Source organism: Cnephaeus nilssonii (assembly GCF_951640355.1).
Source record: "Cnephaeus nilssonii genome assembly, chromosome: 22".
Taxonomy (NCBI): domain Eukaryota; kingdom Metazoa; phylum Chordata; class Mammalia; order Chiroptera; family Vespertilionidae; genus Cnephaeus; species Cnephaeus nilssonii.
Window position 1 is genome coordinate 18,448,486 of NC_137093.1, and position 22,719 is coordinate 18,471,204.

At 57.6% G+C, this 22,719-nt stretch overlaps 1 protein-coding gene across 1 annotated transcript in view; it reads left to right on the forward strand.

Annotated features, from left to right (window-relative positions):
• Window positions 1–22,719, forward strand: part of ST14 (ST14 transmembrane serine protease matriptase) — a 41,558-nt gene that overhangs the window by 13,637 nt on the left and 5,202 nt on the right. The window contains exons 2-16 of the mRNA XM_079762280.1: window positions 4,835–4,991; window positions 5,696–5,823; window positions 5,974–6,044; window positions 6,419–6,576; window positions 6,777–6,812; window positions 7,062–7,302; window positions 10,133–10,272; window positions 10,610–10,707; window positions 11,655–11,764; window positions 11,939–12,069; window positions 13,674–13,778; window positions 14,072–14,182; window positions 14,290–14,403; window positions 14,711–14,833; window positions 15,624–15,810. Of these exons, the coding sequence (XP_079618406.1) occupies window positions 4,835–4,991; window positions 5,696–5,823; window positions 5,974–6,044; window positions 6,419–6,576; window positions 6,777–6,812; window positions 7,062–7,302; window positions 10,133–10,272; window positions 10,610–10,707; window positions 11,655–11,764; window positions 11,939–12,069; window positions 13,674–13,778; window positions 14,072–14,182; window positions 14,290–14,403; window positions 14,711–14,833; window positions 15,624–15,810 (1,910 nt within the window). The remainder of the gene's footprint in view (window positions 1–4,834; window positions 4,992–5,695; window positions 5,824–5,973; window positions 6,045–6,418; window positions 6,577–6,776; window positions 6,813–7,061; window positions 7,303–10,132; window positions 10,273–10,609; window positions 10,708–11,654; window positions 11,765–11,938; window positions 12,070–13,673; window positions 13,779–14,071; window positions 14,183–14,289; window positions 14,404–14,710; window positions 14,834–15,623; window positions 15,811–22,719) is intronic.

Below are 22,719 nucleotides of genomic sequence, written 5' to 3' on the forward strand. Positions count from 1 at the left end.
CGGCCTGCGTTCTCTCCCATTGGCTCCGTGGCCCCACAGAGAGATTGTTATGTGGACGGGGGTGGTTGTGTGTGTAGCCAAGCGGAATGGATGGAGCTCCCTGCCCCCTCCTCCACCAGGGCACGCCTGAAACTCGTCTGCGGTGGAAGGGCGTGGCTCTCGGCCTGGCGTTGCTGCTTTCCTGACTTCACTACCTTTGTGACTTTGTACAGGTCACTCCCTCTCCGCCTCAGTTTCCTTATCAATAAAACCACTGGGCTAGGCCAGGTAATCTCTGACATGCCTAAAAATGGAGCAGAGAGTAGGGCCATAAAAGGAAACAGTCTAATTACTGATTAAACCGCATTTCTGGGCTGAGTGGAGCCCAGCGGTCACACTGCAGGGACCATCAAGGCTCTGCCATTGAGCCTGTCCCACGGCTCATGGCCTTGCTCCAAGGCCAGGCCTGGGCCGCCCTGGGGTGCCCTGTCCCTGGGGCTTGCTTTCCCTCTTCCCTGAATACTTGCTTCCTGAGTTCTGGAAGCTGACCACTCTGGGAGGCAGAGACCAGGACCGCCTGGCTGTGTGGTCCTGCCAAGTCCTCGTTTTCCCCGGCCTGGTCTGTAGGATAGGGTGGTGGCACTACTCGTGAGTGATTCCAGGATTGTTGCGAGGCTCAAGTAAGAAAATAGTTGTGAAATTACTCTGTGAATTGAAAAGAAAAACAATAAACAATCATTTTTCTCACATTTCTTCTAACACATACACACATTTATACAGTCTGTTTAGAGAGTCTAGCTCTAAAGCCTTATTTTTAAATTTTTATTAAATCTTTAAATATGATTAGACAACCAAGGACCATTGGCCATTGAAAGAAAACCCACAGCCTGAAAGAGAAGGACAAAGTTCTGAAGAGAATGACGACATGTAGATATATATAAATACCTAGTTGGTAACCTCAGAAAGGGCCAGAAGGTAGTGCGTTCATAAAATAAAAAAAAAGACTGCCCAATAAAGTAACCATCAAAGAATAAAGCATCCTTCTTGGAAATGAAATAGATGGTTTTTGAAATTTAAAGAAAAACACGCCTTGCCTTTATAGTAAGTCTTGATCAGGTGATTTTAGTCCTCCAGTTTTGTTCTGCTTTTCATGGTCTGCTGTAATTTCCACATGAAGTTCAGAGCAGAGAGCTCATCAAAAAGCCGGCTGAAATTTTGATCAAGATTATATTGGATCTCGCCGAAACAGGTTTGGCTCAGTGGATAGAGCGTCGGCCTGCGGACTGAAAGGTCCCAGGTTCGATTCTGGTCAAGGGCACATACCTTGGTTGTGGGCACATCCCCAGTGGGAGGTGTGCAGGAGGCAGCTGATTGATGTTTCTCTCTCATCAATGTTTCTAACTCTCTATCCCTCTCCCTTCCTCTCTGTAAAAAATCAATAAAATATATTTTTTTAAAAAGATTATATTGGATCTCTAGACAAACTTGAGAATAGATACCTTGACTACATTGACTCTTACAATCCGTGAACATGAGATGTTGCTTGATTTATTTTGGTCTTTTAAAATTTCTCTCAGCAATGTTTTATATATTTTAAAATATTTTTATTGATTCAGAGAGGAAGGGAGAGAGAGCAAGATCTAGAAACTTCAATGATGAGAGAATCATTGGTCGACTGCCTCCTGCACACCCCCTACTGGGGATCGAGCCGTATTTCTTTGATGATATCCTCAGCCAGGCTCTGGAATTGGGCTCTGGTGTCACAGGAGATAGAGGTGAGAAGGGAAGGACATTGTTAGAAGTCCTCAGATCTCCACTTCTGTCCCAACCAAAAACACCCCATCCCACCAGTCCCACATCAGGGGTGGGAAATTGATTTCTCTCACATGTTCCGGAATGTTAGTGGCTGGGTTTAAATTGCTCCATCTAAGAGATTTAAAAGAAACACACATATTCTCTGGAGCAATTAAAGCACCCCATAGAAAAGACCTGCAATAGCTTAACTGTTGGGAGTGTCCAGTAAAAAAGCCACTTGTGCCAAGCCATTCACACAAAGCTTCTAAACAGCCTTGCGGACCTCATTCCTAAATACTCATGAACAACCAAGCATCCTCGGGCATTGGGGAAGCCTTCAACAGGAAAGAGAAAAGGCACTCAGTAGAAATACAAAGACGAGAAGACTGTCCACCCAAAATTCAGAGAACAAGAAGAGTAAAATTCAGAGAACAAGAAAGGACTCTTGGAAATTAAAGCACAAATGAAAAACTCAATAGAAAGATTAAGAAACAAGATGGATAATTGCAGAGAAAGAATAAGTTAGAGATCAACACATGTAATAAAAATTGCAAAAAGGTAGAGCAGAGGATATGAAAGGGAGGATATAATCTAAGAAATAATACAAGAAAGTTTTCCAGGCACAAAGATAAGAGTTCTCAAATTCAAAGGGTAGGTGGAGATTTCAGCTCACGAAATTAAAAAAACAAACAAACAATTCAAAGCACATCCTCTAGGCTTTCAGAGAAAGATGAAAAATCATGAATAAAAAATAATGGGTGTATACTATTATCTTATGTCTCAAGAGCCAAATAAAAGCTAAAAAAGGATGGAGCCTTCAAAATTCTAAATGAAAATTATTTGACACCTGTAGTTCTATACCTAGCCAAACTATCAACACACATAACTGCAGAATTAAGGTACTTTCAGGAATATCCAAAGTCTGACATTTCTCTGGAAGCTACTGAAGTATGTGCTCCACCAAAATGAAGTGATCAGGAGAGATGAAGACATAGAATCCAGGAAACGGGTTTTAACATAAGAGGGAGGTGGAGGGAATTCCCAGGATGATGGTGAAGGAGGTTCCAGACAATCGCTATGAGAAAGGACACAGGGCTGTAGGAGGGAGGTCCCCAGGAGGAAAATGAAATGAGAGGCTATTTGAAAGACTTTACATGTGGAGGATTAGAAGAGTATTACACAGCTCTTGGATTGTATGGAAAGACTTGGGTGTGGGTTAAAAAGAAACCCAGTGAAAGAATATTTGCAGCAGGAAAAACAAAATATAGTTGTATTGGGAAGGAAACCAATAGTGAACAATATTTTCAGAGGCTAATAATGAAAACACAGAGTATGGATGTAATTAAAAAAAAAAATTTTAGCCCTGCCGAAACCGGTTTGGCTCAGTGGATAGAGCGTCGGCCTTCGGACTGAAAGGTCCCAGGTTCGATTCCGGTTAAGGGCATGTACCTTGGTTGCGGGCACATCCCCAGTAGGGGGTGTGCAAGAGGCAGCTGATCGATGTTTCTCATCAATGTTTCTAACTCTCTATCCCTCTCTCTTTCTCTCTGTGAAAAATCAATAAAATATATTATAAAAAAAAAAATTTTAGCCCTATCACTATGGGGAGGTTGGGTGAGAGGGAAGGAAGGACATTGAAATCCACATTATCATAAAGTCAGTTGATTATATTTTAAATAGATGAATCAAGAGATAGTAGTACTGGCATATAATGTAGAAATATGGGGACAAATTCCAGAGCAAGCAGTTTGCCTCTGGGGTGTGTTTCTTATCTTTTTTTTAAAATGTATTTTTATTGAGGTATAATTGACATACAATCGTGCGTAAGTTTAAGGTGTACAGCGTGTTGATTTGGTACATTTATGTACTGCGATAGGATTACCATGGTCAGGTCAGCTATGGAGTGTGTTCCTGTGTGCGATATTATATAAACTCACAGATACAACCAGTTAGGAAACTAAAAATTTAGAGATAAAAGTATCCAAATGTGACAGGAATGGGGAGAATCTTTCATAGAGAAGTTTTAAATGTGACAAACCAAGAAATGTCCATTCAAGCACGTTATTTAGATTTCTGAGGTTAACACCGGAAGAACCACATCTGGACATGGTTAAAAATGGCACATCGGTGGAATTTGGGGTGTGGCTCTCACTTTTATTGCAATTGCTTTTGCCATGGATATGAGGTAGTTAAGCCTATGAACCGTTCAATTTCATGACACACAGCCCCTCTGCAGGATTGAAGACAGGCAGGTCACGTGTTAGAAAAGTTCACCTGTCATGACATGCTAGCCCCGCACCTGCCCCATCCACACATGCTCTCCCCACCCCACCCCCCGCCACTTCCTGATACCCCTTTACAGGGAGGACTCCAGGGACCTGCTGTCCTGTTTGTGGGAAGGTGTTTTTGTTGTTGTTGTTCGTTTAATATACTTTTATTATTGATTTCAGAGGAAGGGACCGAGATAGAAACATCAATGATGAGAGAGAACCATTGATCGGCTGCCTCCTGCATGCCCCACGCTGGGGATTGAGCCCGCTACCTGGGCATGTGCCCTGACCGGGCATCGAACCGTGACCTCCTGGTTCATAGGTCAACCACGGAGCCACGCCAGCCAGGCTGTGGGACATTTTGTTGTTTTCCCGGCTCTCGGGTCTGAGCACGAGTGTGGATTCCAATAGAGACATGACCTCCTCACCTTGAAATCGTTCACTCGGACCCCTAAGGCTGAAGGCAAGGTGGCTTGTTCCACAGTGGCACGGCCAACTGGTTAAACATTGGTGAAGCAAGGCCACTGGGTAGGGTGTACAGTGTACTAGGATGTGCTGCCCACAGGCGCAGGGGACCGGTGGGGCCTGGGACTGTGGGGGCTGGAGCAGGGGCTGCCTTTAGAAGCTTGCACCAGGGCACCTGGTGGCCAGGCATGGCCCTGGGCCGGGCCCCACTCCTGGGCCTCTCCCTGTGTCGGAGCGGGTTCATGGACGTGGAGAGCTGCAGTGACTGGGTTTGCCCGCGGGGCAGGCGGGAGAGTGTCTGAGCGGCTGTGCCTTCCTCTGTGCAGAGCATGCATGCCTTTGAGGAAGGCCTGGAGTTCCTGCCGGTCAACAACACCAAGAAGGTGGAGAAAGGAGGCCTCAGGCCCTGGGTGGTGCCCGTGGCTGTGCTTGTGATCCTGCTGGTCTCGCTCGCGGCTGGTTTCCTGGTGTGGCACTTCCAGTGTGAGTACAGCTGGGGTGGGGAGGAGGGCTCTGGGGAGGGCGACGTGGGGATGGCCTACCTCCTCCCTCAGGGACCGACCCCGGGCCCGCGTCTTTTAAAAATATATATATTTTATTGATTTTTTTTACAGAGAGGAAGGGAGAGGGATAGAGAGTTAGAAACATGGATGAGAGAGAAACATCCATCAGCTGCCTCCTGCACCCTCCCTACTGGGGATGTGCCCGCAACCAAGGTACATGCCCTTGACCGGGAATCGAACCTGGGACCCTTCAGTCCGCAGGCCGACGCTCTATCCACTGAGCCCAACCAGTCAGGGCTAGGGCCCGTGTCTTATGGACACGAGGGAGAGAATGGAGGCGCAGCGGGGTGGGTGAGGAGGGTCTAAGACTCTGCCCCCCGCTTCCTCTTTCAAGCAGTGGGCGGTGGGTGAGGAATTGGTCAGAGCTGGCCCATCGTGCTCAGGTCCACTGGCCCCTCCCGGCACCCACTGCCCCGGTTGTCAGCAGTTCTGTTGCTTTGCATGCTTGGGTCTGAGCATGGGTGTGGACCCCATGGGGGACCTGGCCCACCATTTCCATGCCCTTTAGCGTCACCCCCCCCCACCCCCACCCCAGGGCTGCTGAGGGCAGCTTGTGGACACTGGGGGATGGGACAGGGGTGATGTCACTTCCTCTGACTGTTCTCCTTCCCTGGTCTTGCACAGACCGGAACGTGCGGGTCCAGAAGATCTTTAATGGCTACCTGAGGGTCACAAACGAGAACTTCCTGGACGCCTATGAGAACCCGAACTCCACTGAATTTGTAGAGCTGGCCAGCAAAGTGAAGGAGGCGGTGAGTCACGTCCTGGGCTGGAGCCCTGTCCTGGCTGCATCTCCCTGGGCCGGTGTGGAGCACGGCAGGGCACCGGGTCCCAGGACGGAGGGAGCGGCCTGGGCTGGGGGCAGAGGTACTGGCCTCACCGAGCCTCCTCTCTTTCCGCAGCTGAAGCAGCTGTACAGTGAGATCCCCGTCCTGGGGCCCTACTACAAGGAGTCAACAGTGACTGCCTTCAGGTGGGTGCTGCGGAGAAGGGGGGGGGCGGGGGAGGGGTGGGGCAGGAGAGGGGGTGCTGGGAATGGGATCCGTGCGCTGTTGTAGGGGGACAAGTGCCTGGTGGCCAGCAGGGTGATGCAGCCACGAGGCCCTGGCTTGGGGAACCAAGTCCTGTTCTGTCCACAACTGTGACAGCTTCTGTCTGGGCCGTGTCGCTCTGACGGAGGGCGCCGGGCAGGAGAGCACCAGGCCTGCCACGTAAACCGCTCCGGAGTGCTCGTGCTCCTTTGCTACTTTCCACATGTGGGTTTGGGTCTGCACCGGGCATCCGGGAGAGTGGGGACCAGCGGGTGCCCAGAGCCCCCCCGCATCTCAGACTCGGGCCTCTCCGCAGCGAGGGCAGCGTCATCGCCTACTACTGGTCGGAGTTCAGCATCCCCAGCCACCTGGTGGAGGAGGCCGAGCGCGTCATGGCCGAGGAGCGCGCCATCCGCCTGCCGCCCCGCGCCCGCACCCTGAACTCCTTCCTGCTGACCTCGGTGGTGGCCTTCCGTGAGTGCGGGCCTGCGGGCTGCCGGGGGTGGGCATTGGGGGGCCAGGCCGGGTGGCGCAGGGGACCACTGCAGGAACTCGCCCTGCTCTGCAGGAAGAGAAGACAGCGAGCTGCTGGCTCCTCCCCCGGGGAATAAGGAAGCAGGAACGAGGAAACAGGCCGGGCCAGTAAATACCCGATTCTCCCTCTTGTTTTTCAGCCACGGACCCCAGAACAGTGCAGACCGCCCAGGACAGTAAGTACCAGGCCCTCCTCCTAGTGGTGGGTTGGGATGGGGCCAGATGCCCTTCAATTCAGGGGTCCCCACAGGTGTAGGGGATCGGTCACACACTGGTGACAGCCAGCACATCCCTTCGCCTGTCCCAGGCCACGAGATGCTGCTTCCTGGTCTCTCCTAGGCTCATGGCAACCTGGGGCGCCTTGGAGAGGCCGGCCCTGGGGGCACCCCTATGGGGCTCTGACTCTCCTCCTCTGTTTCCCACAGACAGATGCAGATTCGCCCTGCACGCCCGATGGGGGGAGCGGACTCGCTTCACCACGCCCGGCTTTCCCGACAGCCCCTACCCAGCCTTCGCCCGCTGCCAGTGGACCCTGCGGGGCGATGCCAACTCCGTGCTGAGCCTCACCTTCCGAAGCTTTGATGTCGCAGAGTGTGACCCCCATGGCAATGACCGGGTCGTGGTGTATGACACCCTGAGCCCCGTGGAACCCCGCACGGTGGTGCAGTGAGTGTCCCGGGGGCGCAGAGGTGGGCTGTGGGCGCCTCTGGTGGGCGGGGCCTCTGGGCCAAGTTGGAGACAGCGTGTGTGACAGGCCCCTGCGAACTGACCAAGTTGGAGACAGTGTGTGTGACAGGCCCCTGCGAACTGACCAAGTTGGAGACAGTGTGTGTGACAGGCCCCTGCGAACTGACCAAGTTGGAGACAGTGTGTGTGACAGGCCACTGCGAACTGACCAAGTTGGAGACAGTGTGTGTGACAGGCCCCTGCGAACTGACCAAGTTGGAGACAGTGTGTGTGACAGGCCACTGCGAACTGACCAAGTTGGAGACAGTGTGTGTGACAGGCCACTGCAGACTGACAGGCAGCAGAGGGCGGGTGTGGCGCCGTCCTCAGCATGAGCTCAGCGGAGCACCGCAGAGGTGACATCTCTGCCTTGGCCGTGGTGGGAGGCGATTGGTCCCTAGACACCAGTAAGCAGGGTGTCCTTCACCTGCGGAGCCAAGGAGCGCCCTGCGGTGGTGAAACGCGGTTTTGTGGAGGCCGATAGGTCGGGAGAGGCTGCCATTGAAAAGGTAGTTTGTTGCTCGGCTGGCGTCGATTTGTGAACCTGGAGGTCGAGGTTCGATTCCCAGTCAGGGCACATGCCCTAGTTGCGGGATCAGTCCTCAGTGAGGGGCAAGCAGGAGGTGGTTGATGAGTGATTCTGTCTCTCATTGATGTTTCTATCTCTCTCTCCCTCTGCCTTCCTCTCTGAAATCAATAAAAAATATATATATGAGGAGCCTTTAAACCTTAAAAAGAAAAGGAAAGGAAAGGAAAGAGTTTGTTACTCACAATTCCCAAACGGAGGGCCCCCCTGGGGAAGCACCAGGATGGTCGGGAGGTGAGGACATGGCGGCGAACATGGCAGTGCCGTTCTGTGTGGTTCCCGCAGGAAAGGCGAGGCAGGGAGGTGCTCTAAGCAACTCCAATGGGCTCTGGGGCCTGGTTGTAGGGTGATTAGGCCGGTGGGTGGTGGCCAGGAATGTAGGAGCCCCAGGGAGGAGACGCGGGGTGGGCTCTGGATGGGTTGGCTTGCGCTTGAAAGACTTGGCCATGGGTGTGTCTAGACTGTCCCTAGGAATGGTCTGACCTTGGGAGGGCCCTCTCTGCAGTCAGCAAGGTCCCAGGTGCGAAAGCATCGGGATGGCAGGGACTCGAAAGGCATCACGCACCTGCCACGGAGGTTGGGGTGCGAGATGAACACCACCCCCGCCAGCCGCAGGTCGGGCAGGGGCTGCCCTCGGAGGTGCTGCGGGCGGGCGGACTGCCCCCTCCCCAGCTCTGCCTACGTCTCAGGATGAATGACAGGCTAAGATTCAAGCCCAAACCCAGCGGGAACCATCTGCTGCCACCGCTTAGCATCAGGACCTCTGTCTCCACCCATTTGGTGCAGGGTTCTGTCCCTCCTACTTCACTAACGGTACTACAGATAAACACATCTCCTGGGAAGCAAGAGTGGAAAACAGGCATGCGTAAGGGGGACCTACATCATTCATAATCTTACTTTCCAGAAACAATCACTGCTGACTTTGTGATGTCTATTCTTCCAGACTTTACTGCTGTGTGAGTGTCTATTTGTGATTATATTTAAACTAGAGGCCCAGTGCACAAAATTCGTGCACTTTGGGGCAGGGGTCCCTCAACCCAGCCTGCACCCTCTCGAAGTCTGGGAGCCCTTGGGCTGATGGCTTAGGCCTGCTCCTTGCTCAGTCCCAATTGGCTGGACCCTAGCAGCAAGCTAACCCCTGGTGGTCAGTGCACGCCATAGTGAGCGGTTGAGCGGCCTTACCATATCATTAGCATATTATGCTTTGATTGGTTGAACAGAGGACCGGACACTTAGGCTTTTATTATATAGGATATAGGGTTATACAGCACCTTTGGTTTTGTTATCTGCTTTTAAAAAATGAAGTTTAAAATAAAATGAAGGGGAAATAAAAAGTAAATAAAAATGAAGCATACAAGATAGGGCAAAAGTAGGTTTATAGTTGTTCATATGGAAAATCTATAATAATAAAAGCATAATATGCTAATTAGACAGGCCATTCTTCCGGACAAAGCTGGGGCTGCGAGGGAAGCCCGGGTGCCGGGTGCCAGAGAGAAGCCGGTGCCGGCAGCCGGGGAAAGGAAGGCCTACTGTTGCAGGAATTTCATGCATCGGGCCTCTAGTAATACAACAATTAATAAATAATACAAGAATAAAGCCTGCGTTTCACGTACTCACAATTTTAAACCTACGTTTGCCCCACCCTTGATGATGATGGTCTTTCCGAACCAGTAATTCTGCCTCTGATCGTCGTTTTCTAGTGGGACAGACGTGGTGTAGTTGAGGCAGCAGGATACAGTCCTTGGCCGCGTGGCTCCGGAGCCTGATGCCCGGGCTTGAATTCAGCCCCGACACTGACTGACTGTGGAATCGTTAGTTCACCTCTCCGTGCCTCATTGTCCTTACCTGTAAAATGGGGCTAATCGTCTCTACTGTGTAGAGTTGCTGTGAATCTACCTGAGTTAACGGCTATAAAAGCACTGAGCGTTAGTAGTTCATAGTGTTACGACTACTGTTCTTGCTATTAGTTAGCCTGTAGTTGAATGAATCCTGTAATGTTAGGCAGTCAGTGTTTCTGAGGGTTTGCTATTTTAAATGGACGGTCTTATCATTAAATCCTTACTGAGGTTATGGGTGGGGCGGGCCTTTTGTGAAGGGGCCCAAGGTTAGGGGTGGGGTCCTTGGGCCCCCTCTGCGTGGCTTCTGTTTGCCCTCACTAACGCCCGCCTCTTTTGCCCCCCACAGGCTGTGTGGCAGCTACCCCCCCTCCTACAACATGACCTTCATCTCCTCCCAGAATGTCCTGCTTGTCACGCTGATAACCAACACGGAGCGGCGACATCCTGGCTTTGAAGCCGTGTTCTTCCAGCTGCCCAAGATGAGCAGTAAGGAGGGCAGGGGTGGGGGCAGGGGCAGGGAGAGGGCCAGGGGCAGGGGCAGGGGCAGGGGCGGGCAGAGGGAGAAGGGGACAGCAGGTAGTGGTGGGCTGGCCAGGTCGGTGACAGAGGTTGGAAGCTGAAGGCATAGGCCATTAGCCCTTCACCTGGGTCCGGAGCCCCGCCGACGCCGGCAGCCGCCCCGCACTGGCTGTGGAGCCTCCCGGTGCCCAGCTGCCAGGCCTGCAGCCCAGAGCCCTGGCTTGGCCTCAGGCCGCTCCGCCTGCCCCTCCGCCTGGCCCAGCCCGTGCTCAATCCTCGTGCTCCTTCTCCTCTTTTCTCTCAGGCTGTGGAGGCTACTTACGTGACGCCCGCGGGACATTTAGCAGCCCCTACTACCCGGGCCACTACCCTCCCAACATCAACTGCACCTGGGAAATCGAGGTAGGAGCTGTGGGGGGAGGGGGGGAGGGGTCAGGGAGATGAATGAGAGAGAGAGACAGACAGAGGGAGGAGGGGACGCTCCGGGATGGCACGTGAGGAGCGCAGAGGGGATGAGCTCCTTGGCCACCTCCACGAGGCTGCAGGTGTGAACTGCACGGGTGGCAGGGTCTTGCGGGGCAAGGTTGTGCGGGGCTGACCTGCTGCCAAGTCAGGCAGACCCAGACTCCAGTCCCAGCTCCTCCGTGGCCGTCTGGGGGGCGTGGGCAGAGCCTCCGCTTGCTCTGGGTCACGTGAGAGGGCCGGTGGCTGCTCCCAGCCAGAGGTGGGGTGGGGACGAGGTCGGAGTGGGCATGTGCCGCTGAGAGCACTTGCTGAATGGCCCTGGGACAAGAGTCCCCCACACAGGACTGCTTCTCACGCCCTCCCCATCCCAGATCCATCTCCTTTTCCTCCCTCCATAATGGTGGGAGGACCTTCCAGCCTTTTTTATTATTATTATTAATATGTTTTTATTGATTTCAGAGAGGAAGAGAGAGGGAGAGAGAGATAGTAACATAAACGATGAGAGAGAATCACTGGTCAGTTGCCTCCTGCACATCCCATACTAGGCATCGAGCCGCAACCCGGGCATATGCCCTTGGCTGGGGATCGAACCATAACCTCCTGGTTCATAGGTCAACGCTCAACCCCTGAGCCACGCCTGCCGGGCCCAGCCTTCTTTAGCCATATAACCGTGTCTCTTGCCCCTGAGTCTAGAGGTTCTTCCAAACACGGCCCCCGACCCCTCCTGCTCTGGGTGGCATGCAGCCCCCGTGGCCCGAGAGGAGAAGCAGCAGCCACGCTCCCTGCCCGCCCCCTCCTCCCAGCCCCACGGCCGCCGCTGACGCCCTCGGGTTTGGGGAAGAGGGAAAGAAGCAGCGGAGAGCCAGCAGCGTGTCTTTCTGCAGGTGCCCCACAACCGGAACGTGAAGGTGTCCTTCAAAGTCTTCTACCTGTGGGAGCCCAACGTGCCCGTGGGCACATGCCCCAAGGACTACGTGGAGGTCAACGGGGAGAAGTGAGTGCCTGGGAGAGGGGTGTCATCTGGGGAGTGGGGGAGCAAGCCAGTGAGTTGGGGGACTGGCCGGGGAGTCAGGGAGCGGGCCCGGTGCCCATGTGGGGGGAGTGTCCACGCCCCAGGCTGGGTCCTCTGCCTACAGTTGGCCTCCCCGCACCCCCCCCCCCCCCCCAGGTTCTGCGGAGAGAAGTCCCAGTTTGTGGTCGCCAGCAAGAGCAGCAGGATCACGGTGCGCTTCCATTCGGACCAGTCCTACACCGACACGGGCTTCTGGGCCGAGTACCTGTCCTATGACTCCAGTGACCGTGAGTGGCTTCTTCAGAAGGAGGAACCGGGCTGGAGGGAAGGACCCCAGGGCACGCTCCGGGCTGCATCTTCCTAGCATCGGGCCTTCCTCGTCCTAAGGCCCCAGGGAGTGTGAGGCGCATGTCCCTCTGGCAGCCTTCTGAGGGGGAAAAGGCTACCTGACATGCATGTATTTTTTTTAATCTATTTTTTTTAAAGATATTTTTATTGATTTTTTTACAGAGAGGAAGGGAGAGAGAGAGAAAGAGAGAGAAAGAGAGAGAGTGAGTTAGAGTTAGAAACATTGATGAGAGAGAAACATCAATCAGCTGCCTCCTGCACACCCACTACTGGGGATGTGCCCGCAACCAAAGTACATGCCCTTGACCGGAATCGAACCTGGGACCCTTGAGTCCGCAGGCTGATGCCCTATCCACTGAGCCAAGCCAGTCAGGGCTTAATCTATTTTTTAAAAAAGATATTTTTATTGATTTCCGAAAGGAAGGGAGAGGGAGAGGGAGGAGAGAAATATCATTGATCGGCTGCCTCCTGCACAGTCCCCTACTGGGGATCGAGCCAGCAACCCGGGCATGTGCCCTGACTGGGAATCGAACCATGACCTCCTGGTTCATAGGTCGACGCTCAACCACTGAGCCACGCCGGCCGGGCCATGCATGTAAGAAAGACTCCCGTGAACACTGGCATATCCCATGCCCTTCGGTCCCAGGTGCGGCCCCTGAGCCGAGGACCCTGGTCCCTTGGGGCCACCTGTCCCTGTGGCCCTGGATCACTGACCATCAGTGCTTGTCTCGACGGCCTTTTTGCACCTTTACGGTTAAGAGCATCATTTTGAGACATTGGAAACGTCGGGGCATGCACACCACACTAACTGCTCCTGCCTGGGACAGGTGCATGAGCTGTCCCTGAGGGATCTAGCAGTTTCTGTTGCCTTTAATTTCACCGTCTGTGGCGTGAGGAGCGGTTCTCCCACGTACAAATGGTTTTGTGTGTCAGCCCTTCATCAGAGAATAACCTTCGGGAAGACATTTTAACTGTGCGCAGGAGTCCAAGTTTAAGTAAAAATCCTATGGCATGGCTCTCCACCAAGAGTGAAATGAGCTGAGCAAACCCCTCGGATAAGTGACTAAGCTACCAATGTAGACAAAGTGACCGTGGTCCCTCCCGAACCTCGCCGTCTGCCTGATGACATCAGGTGTCAGACACCTTTCCATTTCAGAAACGTGGGAAATGGGGGATGGGATACCCACATTCCCGAGCTGCCCAGCTGCTGTTGCTCTGCGTCGCTCTGGGGCCATAGAGCACCCAGCCAGCCCCTCTCTGCTTTGCCCAGAGCTCCCGGGGTTGGGTCACTGGCTGTCGGGAGGGACCTGGGCCAGCCTTCCTGTTTGGGCTGTAACAACCCCCTGGCCACGCTTGGTGGACCTGGAGACCCCTGCCCTCTGGTGGCCGTGGCAGCCTGCGCCTCTCCGTTCAGGGTTGGACTGGCCAGTTTTCGTGAGTCCTCAGTGTGACCGTGAGGTCGGCTCTGGGGAGGGAGGTGAGGCGGGGAGCGGCTGTGGAGGAGGGTGGAGGCCCGGACCTCAGGCCTGTCCTCTCCCCGCAGCGTGCCCAGGGAAGTTCATGTGCAACACGGGGCGCTGCATTGGGAACGAGCTGCGCTGCGACGGCTGGGCCGACTGCGCCGACCACAGCGATGAGCTCGACTGCAGTGAGTGGGGCTGTGGGCCGGGATGTCCTCTCTTGCCCTTGCTGGGCCCTGGCGCCTGCCAGCTGATCCCGGGGGCCGGAGGTGGCGGGAGGTGGCGGGAGGTTGTGCCCATCCCCGAGTACACCTCTAGCCCTCCCTCGCTCAGCTGTGTGGAGCCTGGGCCCCGAGGAGCAGGCAGCTCCATAGGCCGTGAGCGGGGCCCCCGGGTGCTCTCCAGGGACCAGGTCCCCAGGCAGCTTCCCAGGGAGGCAGTGAGTGACGAGTGAGCTGACTGCCGCCCTCGCCACCCCCAGAATGCAATGCCACCTACCAGTTCACGTGCAAGAACAAGTTCTGCAAGCCCCTCTTCTGGGTGTGCGACACCGTGAACGACTGCGGGGACAACAGCGACGAGCTGGAGTGCAGTGAGTGCCCGTGGGGGGCTGCCCGTGGGGGGCTGCCCGAGGGGGCCCGGCTCCCTGCAGTCCACTCAGCCGGGACTTGGACCCTGAAAGTGCTTTGTGCTTCCCAGGTTGTCCGGCGAAGACCTTCCAGTGTGGCAACGGGAAGTGCCTCCCCGAGAGCCAGCGATGTGATGGGAAGGACAACTGTGGGGACGGGTCCGACGAGGCCAAGTGCAACAGCGGTAAGGCCTGGCCCCGCCCCCCCGACCTTCTGGGGGTTCCTCCTGCTCCCAGGAAGCCGCCCAAGCACCCTCACAGGCAGTGCGTGCAGAGCTTAATAAACACAAACGACCTCGTTTGACGAAAGGGCGTCCGCAGAGGGAGAACCCTCCAGAACGTGGAGGACCCTCGGCAGGGCCGGAAGGACAGTGGGCGGTGGTGTGGTGCGTGGGCCGGGCCTGAGGGAGGGGCGTCGATGGGCGGGTGGCAGGCTGCTGCTGAGGTCCCCCGTGGAACTGACTTTCTCCCCACGTCCTGCTCCCCATGCAGGGGCGGTCGTCACCTGCACCAAACACACCTACCGCTGCCACAACGGGCTCTGCTTGAGCAAGACCAACCCCGAGTGTGACGGCAAGAAGGACTGTAGCGACGGCTCGGATGAGAAGAACTGCGGTGAGCGGGCCCGCCCGCGGGCACAGGGGGTTCACTGTGCGGGCACAGACAGAGGCGGAACCCGCCAGGGCCTCCCGCACCCATTTCTGCCCTGGCTGCTGCCCGGAGGAAAGGATGACCTTGCCGATGTGTTGACTGGCACGAGGGCACTGCCCCCATGGGCGTGCCCTGGTCCGGGAGGCAAGGCCCAGGGCAGCCAGCACCTCAGTTGTCCTGGTCCTGGTGGGGGTGCTGGGCTGGCCCCCGCTTCTGGCCCCTGCCACAGGGGCATGGCAGGCCCTGGCTTTCCTGTCCTGCCGGGGAGAGGGGGCACAGCTTCCCAAGCCCTCCCCCGTGTTTGCCCGCACCCCACCCCATGCTTTAGTTTGCAGCCTCGTGTGTGTGCCAGGAGCCCTGGCCCAAGTTAGATCTGAGCCTGGCAGCTGCTCTCTGACTTCCTGTCACCCGCCCGTGCTCCCTCTGAGCTGTGTCTTCAGCATTCGCCAGGGAAATCTAGGCAAATGGCACCCCTGGTAATCTAAGCTAACCAGCAGGTGTCTGCAGGCGCCCCAATGCATTTGTGCAGTGGGGGGAGGGATGTGAGGGTATTGACCTTGGGAGCAGGGAAAGGGCCCCATGGAAGTCAGTGGGTCCGAGGCTCAGAGTTCCTCGCTTGTAGGGTCTGTCATGCCACAATTGCACCAGCAGTGCGGTGCCCACTGCGTGGCAACCGCTCCCTGCGGGCTCCCCCTGGGTCTGCTGTGGGGCCTGGAGCTGGCACCCACCCTAACTCCCCTGCCCTTCCTTCCAGACTGTGGGCTGCGGGCCTTCAGCAGGCAGTCCCGGGTGGTCGGCGGCAAGGATGCGGAAGAAGGCGAGTGGCCCTGGCAGGTGAGCCTGCACGCGCTGGGCCAGGGCCACCTGTGCGGGGCCTCGCTCATCTCCCCCAGCTGGATGGTGTCCGCCGCGCACTGCTTCGCCGACGACCGAGGATTCAAGTGAGCCGCGGGGTGCGGGGTGCGGGGTGGGGGGGCTCTGGGAGGCCCTCGCGTGGGTTCTGGGGTTGGAAGGCCTGTGTCTGTGAGTCACGAAGGTGGGCTGGCGCTGGGGCGGGGCCGGGCTGGAGGGCGCAGACACCCAGGATGCGGCTACTCACGGCAATAATGAAAACGGGGGTCTCTTCGGGGCTCCCTCTCAGGCAAGCACCACCTCAGTGTCCTCCTAGCGACCCGGCCAGGCAGGTCTGCTCACGTGGCATTTTGCAGACACGTAGGTTCAGGGAGGTAAGCACATTTGCTCGGGGTTGCCCAGGTATTGAGGGGCAGAGCGAGACCCGGGCCCAGGGGTGTGGCCCCACAGCCCGCTGGTTCGTCGCTGCACTAACGGGCTCCCCAGGACTTGCTCAGACCAGCCGAGCAGTGACAGGCAGCGCCGCCGGCCAGGTGGCCGCGGGCAGGTATTCACACTCCCAGGCCTCAGGCTCCTCGGCGGCACTGGGACTTCGTATCCTTCGATTGTGAGGATTAAACATGAAGTGCTGGGCCCTGCGTCTGCGCACAGTAGGTGCTCGGCACGTTGTAACCGCAGGTCCGGGCAGCCTCGAGCCCAGCACAGGGACGGTCCCGAGGAAGGGTTGTGTGGGGTCTCAGGACGGGCTGGCTGGGCGCTTTGTGTTGTGGCTCCCGCCCATGCAGGCCCCCTGGCCAGCGGCTTCGGGAGGGAGTCTAGGGGACAGCTTGCTCCTGGGGCTGTGGGCACAGGGCGCAGACATTCCCATGCTCCAGGGGTTCCCACGCTCCAGGGGTTCCCACGCTCGGGGCCTTCCTGTGAGCTTGTGCTGTTCCACCACACGCTCCGCGAGGAGCCCGGGCTGCCAGGGAGAGGGCAGCCACGGCTTCCCGAGAGACAGGGCCTGTGGCACCACGGAGTTCCCAGGCGCAGATGTGGGCACGGCCAGACGGCACGTGGGTGGAGGGAGTGGAGTCAGCGCTGTGGTCCCTGGGGCCTCGCGGGGCAGTGCGGCCTCGCGCACCTGCCTGTCCTTCCTCTTCCCGTTCTGTCAACTTCGCTCCAGCTCCGCCGTGGGCAGAAGTGACTAGAATTCTGCCCGAGTCCTGGGGAGGGCGGCTGTGAGGAATGCCTCGTGGGCAGGGGCGTCGGATCTGGGTGTGAAATGCGAGGGCGTTGGTCACCGGCCCAGGAGGGAGAGCTGTGAGCGGAGGCAGGTGTGGCGTGTGCAAGGACCTGGTGCACGGTCACTTCGGACACGTTTCTAGGTCACAGATGCCCGCAGTTCTTCCTGAGAGGAGGGACCATGTTCTGGCGGAGGGCACAGGTTGCTAGTTTGGATCATCTGTGACTTGTTAGCTGTGTGACCTTGGGTGAGCAAGTTACTGAGCCTCGTGGTGCGTGAGTCCTCATCTGAGCATGGGTGGCCCTGCCCGGAAGGGCTGTTTGGGACAGAAAAGGACGTAACCTGTGGGCCTAGAGGAGTGCTTGGTGAGCGGTCAGCTCCGTCCGACTGTTGACTTCCTCCAGTGTCCTCTCCCACCCAGGGTGGTCACCGGGACCTCGGTGCCACACCTCCGGCTGGCTTCTGTTACGGGCAGGTGTGCACCTGCTCAGGCAGTAAAGACTGTCCTGAAGGAGAAACCAAGATGGCGGCATAGGTTAAACACCTAACCTACAGCCGGGCACAACAATATCAAAAACACAACTAAAAGTCAAAACGGACATCATCCAGAACCACAGGAAAGCTGGCTGACTGAAATGCCCACAATTAGAAGGAAAAAGAAAACCACAAGGAAAATCAGAGAAGCCGTAAAAGCTTGAGGTATGGAGACACAGGCGGAGACACGAACCCGCGAGCGTGCGGGGAAGACGGAGCCGGAGAGGAAGGGGCGGCTGACGGCCTGGCTGGCGTTCTCTGGCGGGAAGGAGATAAAAGCGCCAGATTGTGCTGAACCCCAGCTCCGACTGCACTGAACCCCATTTCCCGGCGAAACCCTGGGAAGCCGGGCTCATGCTGGGGGAGTCTGGGCTGTGGGACGGAGACACAGAGGAGCTGCGCCGGAGCCACGCACGGGAATGCGCGCAGAGGAGGGTCTGTTGCCTGTGCCGCTGGATTGCCCTAGCGGGAAGGAGACAAAAGCTCCGGACTGTGCTGAATCCCTAGTTCCAACTGCACTGAACCCCAGTTCCGGGAAAGACCCGGGGAAGCCAGGCTCATACTGGGGAAAACTGGGCTGTGGGGCAGAGATGCAGAGAGGCGGCGAAGAACAGAGCACCGGAGGCGCGCAGGGGATTGTGCGCGGAGGATGGGCTGTTGACTGTGCCGCTGAGTCGCCCTGGAGGGAAGGAGACAAAAGCGCCAGACTGAGGTGAGCCCCAATTCTGACTACACGGAAACCCAGTTCCGGGAGAGAATCTGGGAATCCAGATTCATTGGGGGAGAGACTAGACTGTTTGGCAGCGCGCGAAACTCCAGGGCACTTTTCTCTCAGAGGTGTTTGCTGGGAGTACAGAGGGACACTGAGACACAGGAACCTCATAGGGCGGGGCTGACAGGAAGCCAAGGCGGTAGGCTCCGCCCTGTAACTCCGCCCCATCCAAGCTGAACACAGAGGCTTTTACAATTTTGCAAGTCTAGTTGAATGGGGCTGTCTCCCGGCATAGACACAGCTGATCCTCACAGCCAATTGGGCCGGAGGTCACATCCTCCCAGTGTACCAACAGCAATCAAGGCTTAACAACACCAAGACTTTGCACTCAGCCCACAAAGGGGGATATCAAGAGCGACCACCTAGGGAGATTGGGGAAGCTGAGCGATAGGGAGGCAGCCAAAAGGGGAAGGCACCGAAACAGGTCACGAATATAAGGGATGCTGTAATTCCTGCTGAGGGGCCACAGGCAGTAGCTGACCTACACTACATTGGAGACCCAGAAATGAGGGCATCTAGTGGTCGGTGTGAGATGACACCAGACTTCGACCACTCCCATAAGGGACACATTCAAGAGGCAGACGCAGTGAGCGCCGAAGCCTTGCTGCACCAAGACCCGGCACATAGGCGTGTCTTCCGCACAGCAACTCTTCCTTTATAGTCACAGAGGGTCCGCACGGCCAATAGGCCTGGAGGACAATTCCTCCCAGTGACACCAACAACAATCAAGACTTAACTATACAAACAAGGACCAAGATGGAGGCATAGGGCAGAAGCCTGATTGCTGCCTACCACAACGGTTTTGAGACTACAACGGGAGAGCAGAGCAGACACCATCCAGAACCACCGGAGGGCTAACTGAGCGGATGCTATACAACTAGAATAAAAGAGAGGGGTACGCGGGATGAAGCTGATGCCGGTGACCCAAAGACCACACTTTAAAAACTACGGCTCAGGCGACACAATGGTGGCCTGGAACGTGCTCGGTGCAGTTCCCCCAGCGGTCTCCGGCTGAGGGGAAGGCTTCACTCGCTGCCGAGCACGGACAGACGAGCCCCTGGGAGACATGGGGCGGGAGACTACGCGCTTGCTGACCTCCGAGTCCTTCAAGAATCTCAACACCCCGGAAGCGGCCAGGTGCGCACGCTCGGCGACCGGCCACCGCTGCAGACCCAAGGGCCGACGCAGCCACCCCGGACCAGCCCGCCGCCGCGCACCGGGCACACCGGAGCTTCGCCGAGCCCGCCGCCCAACGAGTTCTGCGGTGGCTGCCCTGGAACCCTGAGAAAATGGCCGAAGGAATTGCTGAGAGGGAATTGACCAACAGGAATTGGGATCAAGAAGATGAAACCCCACTGGGTCCCGGATCCGGGTGAAGCCGCGTGCCCCTGGGTATGGGTGAGGCTGGGAACTGGGTCAGGGTGAGGCTGGGCCCCGGGTCCGGGTGAGGCCACGTGCCCCTGGGTCCGGGCGAGGCCATGCGCCCCTGGGTCCGGGTGAAGCTGAATCCTGGGTCCGGGCGAGGCTGTGCGCCCCTGGGTCCGGGTGAGGCTGAATCCTGGGTCCGGGCGAGGCCGCGGGCCCGTGGAGCCGGGTGAGCCCTGGGCCCCGGGTCGGGGCGAGGCCGCGGGCCCCCGGAGCCGGGTGAGCCCTGGGCCCCGGGTCGGGGCGAGGCCGCGGGCCCCCGGAGCCGGGTGAGCCCTGGGCCCCGGGTCCGGGCGAGGCCGCGGGCCCGCGGAGCCGGGTGAGCCCTGGGCCCCGGGTCCGGGCGAGGCCGCGGGCCCCCGGAGCCGGGTGAGCCCTGGGCCCCGGGTCCGGGCGAGGCCGCGGGCCCCCGGAGCCGGGTGAGCCCTGGGCCCCGGGTCGGGGCGAGGCCGCGGGCCCCCGGAGCCGGGTGAGCCCTGGGCCCCGGGTCGGGGCGAGGCCGCGGGCCCCCGGAGCCGGGTGAGCCCTGGGCCCCGGGTCGGGGCGAGGCCGCGGGCCCCCGGAGCCGGGTGAGCCCTGGGCCCCGGGTCCGGGCGAGGCCGCGGGCCCCCGGAGCCGGGTGAGCCCTGGGCCCCGGGTCGGGGCGAGGCCGCGGGCCCCCGGAGCCGGGTGAGCCCTGGGCCCCGGGTCGGGGCGAGGCCGCGGGCCCCCGGAGCCGGGTGAGCCCTGGGCCCCGGGTCGGGGCGAGGCCGCGGGCCCCCGGAGCCGGGTGAGCCCTGGGCCCCGGGTCCGGGCGAGGCCGCGGGCCCCCGGAGCCGGGTGAGCCCTGGGCCCCGGGTCCGGGCGAGGCCGCGGGCCCCCGGAGCCGGGTGAGCCCTGGGCCCCGGGTCCGGGCGAGGCCGCGGGCCCCCGGAGCCGGGTGAGCCCTGGGCCCCGGGTCCGGGCGAGGCCGCGACCCGGCTCCGGGCGAGGCCGCGGGCCCCTGGATCCGGGTGAGCCTGGCCCCGGGTCCGGGCGAGGCCGCGGGCCCCTGGATCCGGGTGAAGCAGTGCCCCTGGGTCCGGGCGAGGCCGTGGGCCCCTGGATCCGGGTGAAGCAGTGCCCCTGGGTCCAGCCGAGACCAAACCAGAGGGAGTCGGACCTGCATTACCACCATTTGTCCACCATCCAGAGCTGAGGGGTCAGTGCCGACATGTACTCATAGGGAACCGGTGGACATTGATATTGGGTCTCAAAAGAACTGTTGGTCCAGAAAGAAACTCACTACAGACTGATTCAATTGACTGTCAGCATAACTATTATTGCTCGTCGCACATTCAATTCTTATAAGTATATCTATAGTGACACATGATTTCGCTCATCTAGGGGAAATGATGAACAACATAGACTGATGAACAAGAACAGAACCAGAAACAAGGAGGCATCGATCGGACTATCGGGCCTCAGAGGGAGGATAGGGGAGGGTGGGGGGAGGGGGGAGAGATCAACCAAAGGTCTTGTGTGCATGCATATGAGCCTAACCAATGCTTAAGTTCAACAGAGGGTTGGGGCATCCAAGGGGAGGGGTGTGGGATGGGAATGGGGGGATGAGGACAAATATGTGACACCTTAATCAATAAAGAAATTTAAAAAAAAAAAAAAAAAAAAAAAAGACTGTCCTGCCCTGGCTGGTTTGGCTCAGTGGATAGAGTGTTGGCCTGTGGACTGAAGGGTCCCGGGCTCGATTCCAGTCAAGGGCACATGCCCAGGTTGTGGGCTCCATCCCCAGTGGGGGGCGTGAAGGAGGCAGCCAGTCAGTGATTCTCATTGATGTCTCTATATTTCTCTCCCTCTTCCTTCCTCTCTGAAATCAATAAAAATGCATTTAAAAAATAAAAAATAAAATAAAGACCGTCCTCAGCTGGGTACCATGGCCTTTAGAGGGAAGATGCGTGGCTGGAGTTGGGGTGGCTGGGTGAGTGGGCCTGGCTGGGACGGGGGTAGGGAGTCTTGGGGCACAGGGCTCCGCAGCAGCACAGGGCTGACAGAGGGACGTCCGTGGCGGGTGATGGGATCCCAGGAAGATGGAGCCAGAGGGGACAGGGGACTCCCCTCCTCCCCCACCCTGTCGTGTCCTTCCAGCCTCAGGCGCTGGCCTCCTCCGTGTCCCGGGAGCTGCCCTGCCCTTTCCCACTCACACGGCCTCGGCCTCGGCGCCCCGGCCCAGGTGGCTGCAGCAGCCCTGCCTGACCTTGTCGCTTCCTCTGAGCACTCCAGTCTGTACTCCCCAGAGCCAGAGCGGTCTTTCCAATGAGCTACCCTGATCCTGTCAACCCCTCCTTATATGCCGGCCGTGGCTTGCAGGATAGCGTAGAAATGCTGCAGCGTGACCCACACGCCACACCATCCGGTCTCTTCAACCTCAGCCGCCTGTCCTGGCCTCACACTGTCCATATGTCCAATTTGGGGGGCTTCCTTCACAATCCCTTTGCTCTCTCTGTTGTTTGTTTGTTTTTTTAAGTATATTTTTATTGATTTCAGAGAGGAAGGGAGAGGGAGAGAAAGAAACATCCATGATGAGAGAGAATCATTGATCAGCTGCCTCCTGCACGCCCCACACTGGGGATCGAGCCCGTAACCCGGGCATATGCCCTGACCGGGAATCGAACCGTGACCCCCTGGTTCATAGGTCGACGCTCAACCACTGAGCCACGCCGGGCCCTCGTTGCTCTCTCTGAATATGCTGCTTTCTCCCCACCTGTCGATCTGACCAAGTCCTATTAGATCTCCAAGGCCTGGTCCATGACCCGCTCCCTGTCCCGCCTCCCGCCTCCACCCCACGCTCTCCTGTAGGGTCTGCCCACTCCTCCGAGGGACACTTCCCGCACTGTGTCGTGGCCGTTCTCCTGGGTCCCTCCCCACGCTCACTGTGAACTCAAAGACTCGGTCTAGTGCAATCCCGAGAACATCAGAGGTGCCCAGTAATTATTGAGTCAAGAAATCGATGAGTACATGACTATGAGGATGATGGGGGAACGTTGGAAAGGGTGGGGCAGAATTAGT